The 11537-nt window shown below is 41.6% G+C and overlaps 1 protein-coding gene across 1 annotated transcript in view; it reads right to left on the minus strand.

Moving 5' to 3' along the window:
* Window positions 1-11537, minus strand: part of TWF1 (twinfilin actin binding protein 1) — a 29766-nt gene that overhangs the window by 17334 nt on the left and 895 nt on the right. Inside the window, exon 2 of the mRNA XM_026648762.2 lies at window positions 5684-5761. Coding sequence (XP_026504547.1) covers window positions 5684-5761 — 78 coding nt within the window. The remainder of the gene's footprint in view (window positions 1-5683; window positions 5762-11537) is intronic.

Here is an 11537-nt window from a genome sequence, read left to right on the forward strand (position 1 = left end):
ATGGGTGTTTAATTGCTGTGAGAGACAGTCGCTGCACCCAAAGAGCTTATAATCTAAATAGACAAGATAGGTGAAGGATGAAAGAGGAAACAAGCATAGAAGTAACTTGCCCAAGGCAGGTCAGTCTCAGAACTGGGATAACAACCTATGTCTCCTGACTCCCAAGTCCAGCACCGTAACCACTAGGCCACCTTGCAAAGATTGGAACTTTCACTCCTTCTGTCCTCTCTCAACAGACCTAATTGCTGTACAATCATATGCAGAATTTTGTTTTAACTAGAGCCCTAATTATGGGTGGGGAGGAAGGCAAACAAGACTACTCCTTTCCATGGTCTGTCTGCCCAAGAAGAAAGACTGCAAGAAGGCAGGCGGGGGGGGGAGGGGGGGAGAGCGAGAAGAAGGGGGTCCAGACTGAGACAGGGGTTCAGTCTGAAAAGGAATATAACTGGAACTCTGAACCACAGAAACTTTGCAAACTGCCTGCAACAATATCTAGGGTAAGAAATACTATTTGTAACCAATTTCTTTAGTGAAACTAGCTTAGTTTGCATGTTTTATTTCCTTTGCTTAGTAATCTGCTTTGTTCTGTTTGTTACCCCTTTTACCACTTAATATCTGCCTTTTATAGTTAATAAAATTTGTTTGGTTTATTATTAAACCCAATTTCTGTAATTTCTAACGGGGGGGGGGGGCAAGAAGTGTGCACACCTCTCTCCACATTGAGGGAGGGGGCAAATTTCATAATATCTCTTTGGGTCTGTCTGCACTCCAAGGGAGGTGGACATCTGAGTGCTGGAGCAATCCCTTAAGCTGAGTCTTCCCAGAGCTGATCTGCAGCTGGGTGTGGCCCTGCCTGTGTGTGTGTTAGAGGAGGTTTTAAGAGCCTGGTTCAGCAAGACAGGTTAAAGGAGGCCCATGCTGGCTGAACAGATGTGCTGAGATACCACTGAGTCTATCAGGTAGCTTCCGAAGGGGTCCAACCCATCACAGAATGGCTCTTTGAAACCTTTATTTATGATAACTATGAGGGCACACACACTAGTATGGAGACCAAGAAGTCCTCAGTTTAAATTTCTCAGGATTCTAAGGCAACAATGTCTTTCTGGACAAATAGCGATGTATTTTAATAGAATTTGAGACATTGTACACAATGGCTATATACTTTTGTCGTTGTTTGGAATCTTGCAGAAGAGCTATAGATTTTTTTAAAACTTTATAGTTAATCTAACACTTATAAGTCACCATTAAAACATTTAACTAAAACTTAAATATTAAAACCTCTCTGTAAACCTAGATTAAACAGGTAGTGTTCAAATTAAAAGCTCAACATGGAATGCCTCAGCAATTCACAAGATCAGGCTGAACTTCCTTGACTTCAATTGGAGGTTAAATCAGACCCAAAATTAGCACCAGATCTCCCTTGTTCCAGTTGAGCAACAGAAACAGAGAATCATAAGGAAAAAGAATAAAAATCTAATGTAAGGAATTTGATGCTTAATTCATCCCAAGAACAGTATACATGCAAAATGTCCTTCCACATCAACTGAATGTATTGCGTTTTACTGCTTCCATACAAAAATGAACCTTTTTTTTGAATGTAGATGGGATTGAGGGTGCTCAGCACCTCGCAGAATCCAGTCAAAATGCTTAAATTTTATTAAAATTTCTCTTATTTCCATTAGTGCACAGACAGTTCATCCTAGTTTGCTACAGTTTAAGAGTTATCACCTAGAAAGCATTTCACATAAAATAAACCATATTAGGGAAAAATCTATTAATCTCTCAGTGGTACATGAAGAGCAGTCCCATCAAAAATCTACTAGGATTAAACCTCAATCTTGCAAACACACATCAATGGGACTATTCAGGTATGTAGTTAAGCATATGCCTAAAGTGTTTGCAGCTCAGGCCTGGTCTACACTACAGCATTAGGTCGACATAAGGCAGCTTACGTTGACCTAATTATGTTAGTGTATGCACTACATTTGCTCCCGCCGATATAAGTGCCCTACTACACCGACATAACTCCACCTCCACAAGAGGCACAGGGCTTATATCGGTGTCCCTACAGACACTGCATTACTTACATCTATTGGCTGTCGTTCTTATCAATTTCAAAGAAAGCTGGATCCCAGCTCCCCAGCTGGGCTGCTGCCCAGTCTCCACTCTAAGCCAGGCTGCCACCCAGGCTCCCAGCTCAAGCTGCTGCCTGGGCTCTCTGCTCAAAACCCTGCTGCCCCCCCCAGGGTCCCAGCTCTCCACTCCAAGCCAGGCTGCCGCCTGGGCTCCCAGCTCCGACTTGGGCTGCTGCCTGGGTTCTCAGCTCCCCACTGGGAGCACGGCAGCCGACCAGACTGTGTGTGCAGATGTCCCCGCTGGGAATGGGGGAGCTGCACTGGGCTTCTTGGCTCCCTGCCAGGAACGGGGTAGCCAAGCAGACATGGATCTCCCTGCCAGGAGCCTGGCTGCCCCCCTGCTAGGAGCATGGCAGCTGACCGGACTCTGGGCACGGATCTCCCCCCAGGGTCTAGTCGGCTGGCCCGTTCCTGGCAGGGAGCCGATAAGCCTGGTGTGGCTTGCCCCACTGCCAGCGAGCAGCCAAGAAGCTGGGGGGGGGGGGGGGGGAGGAGCAGCCTGGCTCCCAGTGGGGAGCTGTGCATGAAGCTGAGAGCCCTGGCTCTCTGCCCTCCACCTCTTAAGTCAGTGGAAGCACTCCTGGTGAGGATGCACACCACTGACAGAAGAAGGGCAGTGTGGACGTGAACCATTTCAGTAATTACTGTGGTGGCTGTTAGTCAACCTAACATAGGTTAACTTACATTTGTAGTGTAGACATGCCCTCAGTGTCTTGTTTCTACCTCGTAGGATTCAGAAACCCAGTTATAAACTGCAAATAGGTTGGGAAGACTATGTCTGCATTGATTGTGTCTTGCTTAATTTGACCATTTAGTTGATAAACTTTTTTCAAATATGACTTTATAAGTATCACTATTTTATCCAACTGACAATGTTTTTATTATCATCATCATCTTTAAATAGGCTTAATTCTCATATGAAATGTTTTGGAAGACTTAATTACTGAAACAGATGTGATGATAGGATTCCTCCCCTCCCCCTGTTATGAAGCATGTCTCAATTTCAAACTAAGTATGTCAGTAATCTCTCTCAAAATATTTACCTGCCTTATAAAAAATACCAAATAAAAATAAATATTTAAAATATATAGTTTGATATGTACAAAAATACACAGCTTGATAAAATACATAGACATGGTGCTGGTTTGACAGTCTTATTGTAGTGTTCTATCCTGCCACGCAGAATGTGTTGTTAGAGTACTAGACCTGGCCTCTAGTACTCCAGCCCACTGCAGACTAAGTGTGCTGCACAATGGTGGAATTACTGCCAACTTTCAGAAGTGGCCACTAACACTATTTTTCAGAGGTGCTGAGCACTCATAGCTTTCACAGACTTCAATGGGAATTAGGGGGACTCAACAACACTTTTGAGAATCAGGCTCAAAGTGTCATACACTGGACACCTAAAATATCAGAGAACTCAAAATCAGTGGCCACTTTTGAAAGCTACAGAACAGGGGATTGGAAGGTGGAGAATAAAATTATGTTGCTCAACAGCAACCCTAGCTGATTGAGGAGTGACATCAACATGCTCCAGAATGAACCCTATCTAGTCATGGTGACTCAGGGTACGTCTACACTACCTGCCAGATCGGCGGGTAGCAATCGATCTATCGGGGATCGATTTATCACGTGTAGTGTAGACACGATAAAATCGATCCCCGATCACTCTCCCATCGACTGCTGAACTCCAGCTTGGCGAGAGGCGGAAGCAAAGTCGACGGGGGAGTTAATCAGGTGAGTTAACTGCGATTAATCGACAGCCCTAGTTATAATCTGTATCTGTACAAGGTGTCATGTAATATGTCATTGGAAAACTAACAGCTCACTGATCATTAACATTCTTGCATGATGTATGTACCGTCAAACAACAAAGGATTATACAGATGTGCTGGAATTATGATGAAAATGTGTTTAAACCAGGCATATCGGGGAATTAATAAATAGGATTTCTTCAGACAAAGGAATGTGGTTCTGTCTGACTGAATGTGTCTCCCATGTAAATTGAGGAAGGTGTGATGAAGGACAAAGAAAAGCACACAAACTATTTGGAGAGCAAGTAGGTAAAAAGTGATCACTTATTCTCAGTGGAGGATGGAGACTGCACCACCAGGAAGCCTTCCTACCTCTTGAAACAGGGTCAATGAACTTTGAGAAATATACTTTTCAAAGGTTTACTGGACTATAAAGAGAGTGGCAGAGAACCCCTAAGTTATCCTTCACTTGAAGAAACAGGGAAAACCAGCATCTTTGACTAGCTGTTAGTCAGGATCCCCATATCCATTGCTGGAAAAGGAAGAGTGGTGAGGAAACTACCTATACTACAGTGGCTCTCAGTTCTGGGTGTCCAGAACAACATGTTAGAGTATCATATTGGTTTTTGTTTCCATTTTCTGTGTCTTCACGCTGAGTATTAAACTCAAAACGGAAGACACTCCCACTTATTGCCTCCATGCTTTATTTAAAAGTGAGATGAGATGGAATGTAAAATTTATACACACAAAGCCGGGTGTTGTACTTTGCTGATGTCAATGAAATTCAACAGGCATACAGTGTGTCAATATTTGCTAACCTAATCTGGAAAAACCTTATCATATTGCCCCGCCTTACACTAGAATATCTACTGTTGCTTATGCCAGTGGTGTGCTGCTGGAGCGGGGGTATTGCAATGGCGGGAGATTTCCCAAAAAAGACAAGTGCAGGGAAGGTCAAAGTGGACTCATTTACATTGCAATACCAAAAATGCTTCTCCCAACTTACTGTTTCAGAGCAGTGCTGATGCCTGGGCTCTGGGAACAAACCAAAAGGTCTAGTTGTGCTTAGCTATGCACTAAGTTATACAATGTTTCAAACAGTTTGATTCAACTGTTGATTTAAAGCCAACAAGCTTTGTTTAAAAAGCTAATGGCTATAAGTTAATTTAAAAAAAAAAAAAAAAAAAAAAAAAAAGCTGGTGAATGCCATATTTTGACCATACGTTTTCAGCTTTGCACATTTGCTACAAAAATTCAAAGATAAATTTCATGTATTGCACCAAATTATTTTCAATAAAAAATATCTAGTTATTTGTGCACGAGAACTAAGGAACAGTTATACTTCTTGCAAGACTGGGGATGCAGACTACATTACTGTAGTTGTAGGAACATTTAAAATGCATCCAAGGGGTTTGCTGCAGTGTTAAAAACCTGAGTAAAAAAACCCCAAAAGAATCTACACAAGTGTTCCTACCACTCTTTACCCATCTCTCCATTTTTAACGGTTTTCCTAAGTTGTTTCAATCCTTTGAGATTTCTGACCAGCCACAAAACACTACTTACTCTGACATGAAATGACAATTTTTTCCCCCCAATATGAAGCAAAAGATGAAAATACTGGAAAGCACTGAAGCATCACTGAAATTCAATCCTATCTTCATATATGGAAGACCCTAGCAATGATCAGGTTTGTGTTCTTTACTTGCACATGCAAGTCACTAAAACATAACTAGTAAAATACTAAAAAGGAATGAGACATAACAGAAATAAAATGTATATTAAAATATAACTAACCATTTTCAATAACTATTTTTAAAATCCTGTATTGTCCATATCTTGCTCTGGCAAAGGTATCTTTAACATCTCCACAAGCTGGAAAAGAAAAAAATATAGTATTAATTGAATTCATGCATTTCACCTATTTCAGATGTGTATGTTTAAAGTATACTTGTTCATGTGATCGTAAAAAGAAGCTAGTACTAAACCATTCAGCTGCACCTTTACCAGAAGTCAGACTGAAAACAAATCATCGGTTATTTTTCCCCAAGTTCCATCCACAACTCCTGCTCCACTCACATTGTGTTATGAAGGTCTGAACTATCGGTTGTCAGTTTTGGTTGGACGTATTCCTGTAGGTTTCATCACATGACAAACTTTAATTAAGATTAATCTTTAATTCTTTAATGTTTAATCCAATCCTGGAGGTTTGGCAACCCTATCTAAACAAGCATTTCTCTCTTGTATACCTTACTCAGCAATAAAACAGTTAACAATGCTGACATTTACGTCATCATTCTTAGGTTTCAGTTAATACTCCATGGAGATGGATTGTGTTACATCTCTTAAAGCAATAGCTTCAGGATTCCTGCGGGCTCAGGTATATAATTTTCAAATTTATGAACTGCCTACTAGCTAGATACAATGCAAGAGTGATGTGTAAAAGAGAACCCCAAAAAGCATACAGGTGGATATTTTTAGCATTTGGTTGTTGGTCTTTCCTAGGGGCCCCTGAGTACCACGGATGAAGCTTCCCTTCCATCTTTCATATCTACCTCACACTGCTATGTGTCTGATAACAATTTTCAGTCCCTCACTTCTCATAATAGGACAAGTTTAGAATGAAGCATCTGCCTTAACCTCTAATTTCCTTTGTAGCGCTTGTTTGTTGCATCTTTTTACAGACTCAAATATACTTTGCAAAGTCACATTTTAATCATTTTTGGAAATGAATTAATTTATAGATGATTGATTAGATCATCCAGGATATTTGGTGTATCTTTGTGTATTATAAGGATCTGAGGTTGAACTGGGGCAGCTTCATTCCCCTGGAGGGTTTTTCCCTCTCTCTACCATCTAAAAAAAAAAAAAGTTAAGGGGGAGATTTTTTGAGGTACTAATGGCAGTTAGACTTTCAACTCACATTGTAAGTCACTGTAACTTAGATGTCTGAAAATCTCTCTCAAAGTCTCTAGCCCTAATGGTTGTGAAAATAACTTTCAAAATGCAAATTGCATGTAAACCAATGAAGCATTGCCCCCTCCTAATTGCTGAAAGCGAGAAGCAGCTTTTTGGTTTCTTTCATCCTTCCTTGCCAAGCACAGCCTGCAGGCCACTGGGAAGGAAATAGGAGAAGGTCTGTTACGCCACTTCTCCCACAAAGAAATGCAAATTATCTTTGTTTATACCTGTAGTATCAAAAAACTACTGTAACGAGGTCTGCAACAGTAGAAGGCGCACTAACTGGATGCTTGTGGTTTCATTTTCACAACAGAAATGATTAATATGCAGGCATTAAGTAGTCATAATTAGGTTTCAAATCTACCTATCAAGGTAAACAGTGAGATTTCACCACTTCTAGTGCTATTATATTTCTATAGCCCTAACCACACTAGTAAACTATATTATGAAAGTAGTTAAACATGTTTTAAAATCATTAACATCTATATGAAGGAAAGATAGCAAATTCATTTATACAAGCATGTTGAAGAATTGTGTTTGAACCCTGCGAGGATTATTCTCATAGTAGGAAGAGAGCCTGAGACATAAGTCCTTGTATCAGAGACCTGGTATGAGGCAGGACCTGCTCATAGAATTTGGCAAGAATAGAGCTGATATTGCAGAAATACACATTCCTAAGAAGTGCTAGTCAGAGTACTCACGCAAACACATCCCGATATCAAGTGGTACCAGAACATCTCGATATCAAGGATGGTACAAAAACATTCCCCGAGGATAACAGGAACACACTGACTCCTCATAAAAGATACGGTCAGGATGACAGTACGTAATAGAGATGTTTTGATCGAACCAATATGTACAAGGTGATGGGTGATAACTAGCTATGTCAGAGGGCAGTAACTATGTTAGAGGGACAGTACTAATTTGTTTGTATCGGGGTATAAAGATGTATCTCAGAGGGAGTATCTTTGTCTGGCCAGATAATTAGACTAATTCACCTTCACACATACACCCAGGACCAATGTCAGCCCTATATGTAAGTAATATGCTACCAAGTTTTCCTGGTCCTTTCCCTTTTCCAGAAATTCTCTCTCCCCCTTCCCCCCCCTCTCAAATGATACATTCCCGCATCTTCCTGAGAATTGTTTGTCCCCTTCCCCCAAAGATGTCTTCTGCTCCTTCTTTTCCAGGATTAAACCTATCCACCAAAATGATAGCAAAACATGTAACCAGTTTTGTTCTGGCATGTATACAGACCATTTTCTTAAAGTTTCCCACCACTGCACTACCATCAGTACAGCTGTACCAACTGCAGTAACAACAAGAGACAAGGCCCCAATGTCCCGCAGCATTTTTGCCACCAGGTCATTTATACTTTTTCTAATTAGGGTTAATAGATTTTTAAGGCCCAAAAGGACTACTATATGATCATCTAGTCTGATCTCCTGTGTAATACACGCCCATAGAATTTCAGCCAGTGTTTCCTGCAGCTAGTCTAGCAACTTATGGTTTAATTGGAATATATCTTTTATAAATATGACAGTGGTAAAAACACCAGTGTCTTGTTTACACTTAGAGCTCCCACAAATGGAATTGCATCAGTGGCAATGCAATTGCTTGGTGAAGAGAGAACCTCTGTATTCACAGAAATTCCCCATGCCATGCCCCAGCAGGAGTTTAGAATGTAAATAATCAACCTTCACAAAATTATCCCAGATAGGAATTTTTAAAAATATGGAAATTGAAGACACTGGGGGAAGAAGTGTGTGTGTGTGTGTGTGTGTGTGTGTGTTAAACATTTCAAAATCTTCAAAAGTGCACGTGCACAACCTACTGTAGATGTGCAAATGCCTTGACTTGTGAGAGTTCATTTTGAAAATCTGGCATAGTAATTATACCTATAGTGCTATATACTAACATAAATGCAATTGTGCTTATTTTAATGTGACTCATGTAATACATTTAGGTGGATTTCCCCCATAGCATAATGCAAGCCAACATAGGTATAATCAGGAATCATGGATATTTGTTATCCTGATTAGAGATCCAAAATTTGGGGTCTAAATTTTGAAGCACTTCTTCTGTCCTTACCTGCTCTTCTCTGGCTGCAGAAACAGAAAATATATTCTCTTTTACCTTCACCTCATAGCCGCCAAGTACTAGGGAAGTGGTGTTTGTGTGTGTGTTTGGGGAGGGGGGGGTATTCTGCTACTATACTCCTACCCCAGCCTTCTGCTGTGGGATGTGTGTTTCTCTCCACAATTTTAACTCTTCCTCTATGTGTTCACTCCAAGTTCTGTCTCAGCTATTTCTCAAAGCCTTCAAAGAAGTAGTAGAGAAAAACCTGACATGATTCTTGGCATTTTCAGGGCTGCCCAAATGATTCTGAATAGCAGTGGTGAAAAATTAATAGATGTTAACTACACTGCAGCAGCTGCTCGGGAGAGCTACTAGGAGCAGCAAAAGCAATGCAGTCAAGAAGTTTGTTCTATATCTGCTCCCATTCTAAAACTTACCACTGCACCCATAAAGGAAAACTTTCATTTAAAATGAAACAAGCAGAAATTAATGACTCCACTCTGTACAGTTGTCAGGAACAGCTTCCCAAGCAACATCATACCTCTCAAGTGTCCCTCATTTTGAGGGAAGTCACTCATTCTAGTCCCAGTTACCTACCCAATTACCCTCATTTTTATTGTTAAAAATTATTCACATCCAAAATATGTAAAATAAGGTATAGAAAGGTATTTGAATCCAAAGAAATTATTTTAAGTTTTCTGCATGAATGTTTTCTCCTTTGTCCATCACTTCTGGTCTTGGTCATCCAAAGGTCGAGAAGTACGGTTAGCAATACACCTCTACCTCGATATAACGCTGTCCTCGGGAGCCAAAAAATCTTACCGCGTTATAGGTGAAATCACGTTATATCGAACTTGCTTTGATCCGCCGGAGTGCGCGGCCCGGCCCCCGGAGCACTGCTTTACCGCGTTAAATCCGAATTCGTGTTATATTGGGTAACGTTATATCGAGATAGAGGTGTATAAAAAGTAAGATTTTGTATTGGCCAGACAAAGCTGCAATGCAACAACCTCAAAAGTTATGATGTCATAATGCCATGAGACTTTGTCCAATGCAGACCAAAATCTAAAAGATGGTAGCCAGATAAAAATTGATGTCTGACTCAAAGATGTGAATTTTAGCTTATTAAACTTGCCTGCCACACGTTCCAACAAGACAAAGGAACTAAATAAAAGCAACATCAAAGATAAGTTGGATTTTTTAAGAAGAAAATGAATTCCTCAAAAGCAGAGACATTGAAATACATTAAGCATCTCATTAACTCCCATATGGACATGGTAAGTTACTGCAAAAGAGGTTTTAACATAAAGCGTCCAATTAACACAGTATCAGCAACAAGCCAAATACTCAGATTTACTCCAACAGGGAGCAAATAATCAATTTATACTGGGGCACAAGGAAGGAGCAGAGAAGCCATAACTCCCCAGCTATTCTAAATCATCAGATTACATCTAAAACATTTGATCCCTTCCCAGCCATCTCAAACACCTGTCAGGGATAGTCTAGGTTTATTTGGTCCTACTCAAGCACAAGGGGCTAGACTTGATGACTCCTCTGGATGCTTCCAGCCCTGCATTTCTATGCTCCTCTTTCCAGCTATATGGTTTGTACAATTATTCACAAAACATATTGTGCCCATCTGTGCTTCACAGTTTTGGGGTCACTGGATGCCCCACAAACAGACTGCTAATACATCATAGCTGCATGCTCTAGGCAAAGGATAACAGAGGACCCAAACATCTTAGGCCTGGTCTACACTACGACTTTAATTCGGATTTAGCTGCGTTAATCCGAATTAACCCTTCACCCATCCACACTACAGAGCCAGTTAATTCGAATTAAAGGGCACTTAAAATCGATTTCTGTACTCCACCTCGACGAGTGGAGTAGCGCCAATATCGATTTTGTTAATTCGAATTAGGGTTAGTGTGGCCGCACACCACCGAATTAATGTGGTTAAAAACCGAATTAATGTGCTTAGTGTGGCTGCGCACAATCGAATTTATACAACCTGTTTCCCAAATTCGAATTATCTAAATTCGGATTAATCCCGTAGTGTAGACATACCCACAGTCAGGGCCCAGATGGCTTGGTTACTAACAAAGGCATGGAAAGGGGACCTTGTCCTGGTCTCCAACCCAGAAGGATAAGGGCAGAAGAAGGGGCAAATTCAATGTTTGGGGAAGGGAGGAAAGACCAGGCAGTTCAGCCCCCCAAGAGAGCAGGGGCAGTTTAAAAGCCCTAGAGTGGGATGAGGGAGAAAGCAGCTTGGAGAAAAAAGGGGAGGAAAAGGGAAGGGGCAGTGCAGACGCTGGGGGAAGCGGGAAGGGGGCACTGTAGAAGCTAGGGGGAAAGGGCACTGGAAAGGTGCAGAGGGGCAATTGGGAGCCCCAGGACTGGTGTAGAGGCTAGGCGGGAGAGGAGGGGAAAACAGCACTGGGGAGCCCCAGGGGGGTGCAGAGCTAGGGGAAGGGGAGGGGAAAGGGGCACTAGGGAGCCCCAGGGCTTGCAGAGGCTGGGGGGAGGGGCACTGGAAGCCCCAAAGAGGTGCAGAGGCTGGGGGGAGGGGAAGGGAAAGGGACACTAGGGAGCCCCAGGGGGGTGCAGAGGC

This window comes from Terrapene carolina, unplaced genomic scaffold, assembly GCF_002925995.2.
Source record: "Terrapene carolina triunguis isolate 2854851 unplaced genomic scaffold, T_m_triunguis-2.0 Scaffold68, whole genome shotgun sequence".
In the NCBI taxonomy this organism is placed as follows: domain Eukaryota; kingdom Metazoa; phylum Chordata; order Testudines; family Emydidae; genus Terrapene; species Terrapene triunguis.